Here is a 4361-nt window from a genome sequence, read left to right as displayed (position 1 = left end):
AAAAATATTGTAATAATACATGTTGTTAATTAAAGAGGATGAAATAGATGACATAATTAAAAAATATAAAGTAAAATCTGTGTAATACATAATTTAAAAAGCAATGACACTAAATAAATGATAAGATAAATTCATTATAGTTATAGAAAAGATTGTATCAATCCCAATGTTGGCTTTAAGAAGATGAGGTCATTGAGATGCCATATATTTTCTTATCAGTATTCAGAATACATTTGTTCAGTATGGGTAAAAAAAAGAGGAATATTGTTTCAAAAAAGGTCTTTATTCACTTATATTTATGGCCAAAACATATGTCGGATATACACAGTTTTGCCTTAACCATAAATATCCACCATGTCCACCAAATCCTCCACCATCCTCCAAATCCTCCACCGAATCCCCTGTGAATAAATCCCCAGGTTCACTTCGGGTTCAGCCTACTGGGCACCTCTTGCCTCGGTAGCCTCCATATCCGAATCCGTGGCCTCCCAATCCTCCACCAAATCCTCCAAATCCTCCCACCAAATCCTCTGTGAATAAATCCAGGCTCAGCTTTCGGGTTCAGCTACTGGGCTCCTCTTTCCTCGGTAGCCTCCGTATCCGAATCCGTGCCTCCAAATCCTCCACCAAATCCTCCAATCCTCCACCAAATCCTCGATGAATAAATCCCAGGCTCAGCTTCGGGTTCAGCTACTGGGCTCCTCTTTCCTCGGTAGCCTCCGTATCCGAATCCGTGGCCTCCAAATCCTCCACCAAATCCTCCAAATCCTCCACCAAATCCTCGGTGGAATCCAGGATTAGCTTCGGGTTCGGGTTCAGCAACGAGGAACCCGCCCCTGCTACATACCCCGAAAAGGACCAAGGCTAAAGTGGCCAAGTCAATCATCTTGAAAAAAAAATTAAAACTTGTAAAATACCTGTTTAGCTATTCCCTTCAAAAAGAAAATATTTTTCAAATTAACTTAAATGACTTTTTGGGCTGACTCTCTCTCTCTCTCTCTCTCTCTCTCTCTCTCTCTCTCTCTCTCTCTCTCTCTCTCTCTCTCTCTCTTACTTTGGATATCATCGTGCAGTGCTTGATAGCCGACTGTGTTGAAAGGAACTCAGGGATACCTCCCCTTATTAATACTGAAGTGAAGAAGGTCAAATATCTTTCAGACGGAATTCGAAGTTCATGAGGCAAACAACTACGTCATCGTGAGTAAAAACAATGATTAGTGTTACATTTACAGTAATTTTTTTAACTTTTCAAGTCGGTTTTACTTAGGTTTGCTATATATGTATATATATGTATACATATATTTATATATTACTCAAAACACATAATATATATAATATATATATATATATATATATATATATATATATATATATATATATATTCGTATTTATACAGTATATATATATATATAATATATATATATATATATATATATATACATAAATTTATATATAGTATATATACATATATATATATATATATATATATATATATATATATATATATGTATTCTTGTATATATACGTACATATGCATACATACATATATATCTATGTATATATATATATTTATATATATATATATATATATATATATATATATATATATACACACACACACACACACACACACATATATATATACTATATATATATATATATATATATATATATATATATATATCATGTGTATATGTATAATGTTACATATTTGGTTGGGTTTGGCTAGAAACAGTAGTTTTTAAACTATGGCTCACAACCCAATGTCGGGTTGAGGGATCAATTTTCATGGGTCGTAGGGACACAGGAAAATTATCACGCTTTCAGTGTATTTCAGTAACTTAATTGAATTATTCTTTTAACCCCATATTACTTATGTAATGTATATTCATCCTTCCCCCCCACCCCACCTCCTTCCTCCTCGTGAACCCAACCTAATTGTGCCATGGATCCCACTAGTTTAGTTTTGTGAATGAAAAGCTGTATGCATTATTTTTTTTTCAGGACTACCCCTACTACACCCGAATGGGTGTAGTATGGATAGTCCTCTAAGTCCTGTTTTAACCAATCTATACATGGAATGCCTTAAAACTACTGTAATAAATGCAATAAAACCCAAAACCATGCTAAGGATGAGATATGTAGATGATAGTTATAAACATTTTGGGAGTAATAGGGATGGTTGGGGGGCAATTTAAATTTAATTCCTCCTCCAAAGTAAAAACGCACTAGTGCCCAGTATCAAAATATAAAAGTTGAATGGGAAATAGACAACAAAATTCCTTTTATTGATGTTTTAATAATTAGAGACATGACAGAATGCAAATTTACCATATACAGAAAACCAAGGTTCTCAATTTTATACATTAACTACTTTAGCTATCACGATATTCTTATTAAGATAGGCTAGCCAGTAACCTATTCATAGGAGCCTAATGAATTTGATCTCCAGATTTCCTGGAAAAAGAATTTGAACTAATTCGTCTTTAAGGTATCCTTACCATATAATAGAGAAAGCAATTCACAAACTAAACATAATTTTCTACCGACCCCCTCAAGAAAAGACCAGAGAGACACCCAACATTAAAATAAAAATTCCACACCTGGACGGGATTAAAACGGTGACCCAAACTCTCGGAAAATCTAACCCCTTTGCTTTTACTTACCAAAACACCTTAACCAAAATCAATAACCTTGTCCAAAAAAAAGACATCCCTAAGGGACACAGGCGTTTACGAAATCCCTTGCCTGGACTGTTACCAATTTTATATCAGTTATTTTCAACCATATAAATGAACATAACCACAGAATAAACTGGAATTTGTCCCATGTAATTTATAGCAGCACTGTCGGAACAATAGTCAGATGATAGAATCGGCCTTAATTAAATAGAGACAGGTAATGAATATCTCAAATGGCCCATGGGATTCAGATGTCTTTGATAAAGTTTTCATTCAACCAACACTGAAGAGGGTTAAAAATGGGTTATCAGTGGGAGTGACCTAAATTGGCTTACCTCTGGATGGATCTCTTGGTATAAATACCACCTTTTCTGTAACGTTTCTTGTTCATCTACCTGAAGAAAGACAGCATTCACTAAAATTTGGAATTCTCTCTATTTTTGCGTTTTATGTGCTACTTTTATTAGATGGAATTCAGTTGTAACAGAAAAAATTCAGTTGTAACAGAAAATTTTCACCAGTCAAATATATATATGTATATGTTTTAATTGTATATATGTATATATTTGTATACATGCACAAATAAATAATCAGGTAATATATATATATATATATATATATATATGTGTGTGTGTGTGTGTGTGTGTGTGATAATATATACATACATTTAATATATATATATATATATATATATATATATATATATATATTATATATATATATATATATACATACATACACACACACACACGCATTCTGTTTTCCCTAAGATTATTATTGCTATTATTATTATTATTATTATTATTATTATTATTATTAATATTATTATTTTTTTTAATTGTATATCACAGTCATCCTATTCGACTTTGTGACTTATACTTTTCTCAGTATGTGCTCTGTTTCTAGCAGCATACTCTACTGCATGAGTCCTGGGACTACTTCAACATCTAATTTTTCCAGGTTCCCTTTCAGGGATCTTAGGATTGTGCCTAGTTTTCCTATGATTAAGGGGACATTTTCGCTGGCCCATCCCATATCCTTCTTCTTTCTGTTTTCATGTCATAATACTTATCAATTTTTCGCTTTTTTCTCATCTAATCTGGTGTCCCATGGTATTGTCACATCAGTGAATGATACTTTCCTCTTGATTTTGTCAATCAACGTCATGCCCGGTATACTGGAACGTATCACCTTATCTGTTCTGATACCATACTCCCAGAGGATCTTTGCCTGATCGTTTCCTATCGTCTTGACTGATTTTCAGATATTGCCCCGGTACTCTGCTCTTAATTGTGACGCAGTCCTCTATGCTTAGTAGTCCTCTTCCTCCTTCCTTTCGTGTTATGTATAGTTTGTATTTGCTCTTGGGTGTAGTACTTTATTTATCTTCTTATCTTTCCTAGTTTCCTGGTCTATGCTGCGGAGTTCAGCTTTTGTCCATTCCACTACTCCTGCGCTTCATCTGATAACTGGTACTGCCCCTGTGTTTATGGCTTTCATCATATTTCCGGGAAAGTTTCATAGGGCGGTGGTCAGACCAGCAATGTTATATGGAACAGAAACAGCAAGTAAGAGGAAAACAGAGAAGAAGATGGATGTAGCATAAATGAGAATATTGAGATGGATGTCGGGAGTAAAAAGGGAAGATGGGATTAGAAATGAGTATATAAGAGGATCGAC

General features: G+C 34.0%; 1 protein-coding gene across 1 annotated transcript in view; it reads right to left on the bottom strand.

Annotated features, from left to right (window-relative positions):
* The window catches only part of LOC135221470 (uncharacterized), a 6098-nt gene extending 5001 nt beyond the window's left edge, over positions 1 to 1097 (bottom strand). Inside the window, exon 1 of the mRNA XM_064259220.1 lies at positions 1055 to 1097. Within this exon, the coding sequence (XP_064115290.1) occupies positions 1055 to 1066 (12 nt within the window). The 5' untranslated portion in view covers positions 1067 to 1097. The remainder of the gene's footprint in view (positions 1 to 1054) is intronic.
* Between the last annotated feature and the right edge of the window lie 3264 nt (positions 1098 to 4361).

This window comes from Macrobrachium nipponense, chromosome 2, assembly GCF_015104395.2.
Source record: "Macrobrachium nipponense isolate FS-2020 chromosome 2, ASM1510439v2, whole genome shotgun sequence".
Classification (NCBI taxonomy): Eukaryota; Metazoa; Arthropoda; class Malacostraca; order Decapoda; family Palaemonidae; genus Macrobrachium; species Macrobrachium nipponense.
Note: the sequence above shows the minus strand (reverse complement) of the source record. Positions and strands in the feature narration are given on the sequence as shown.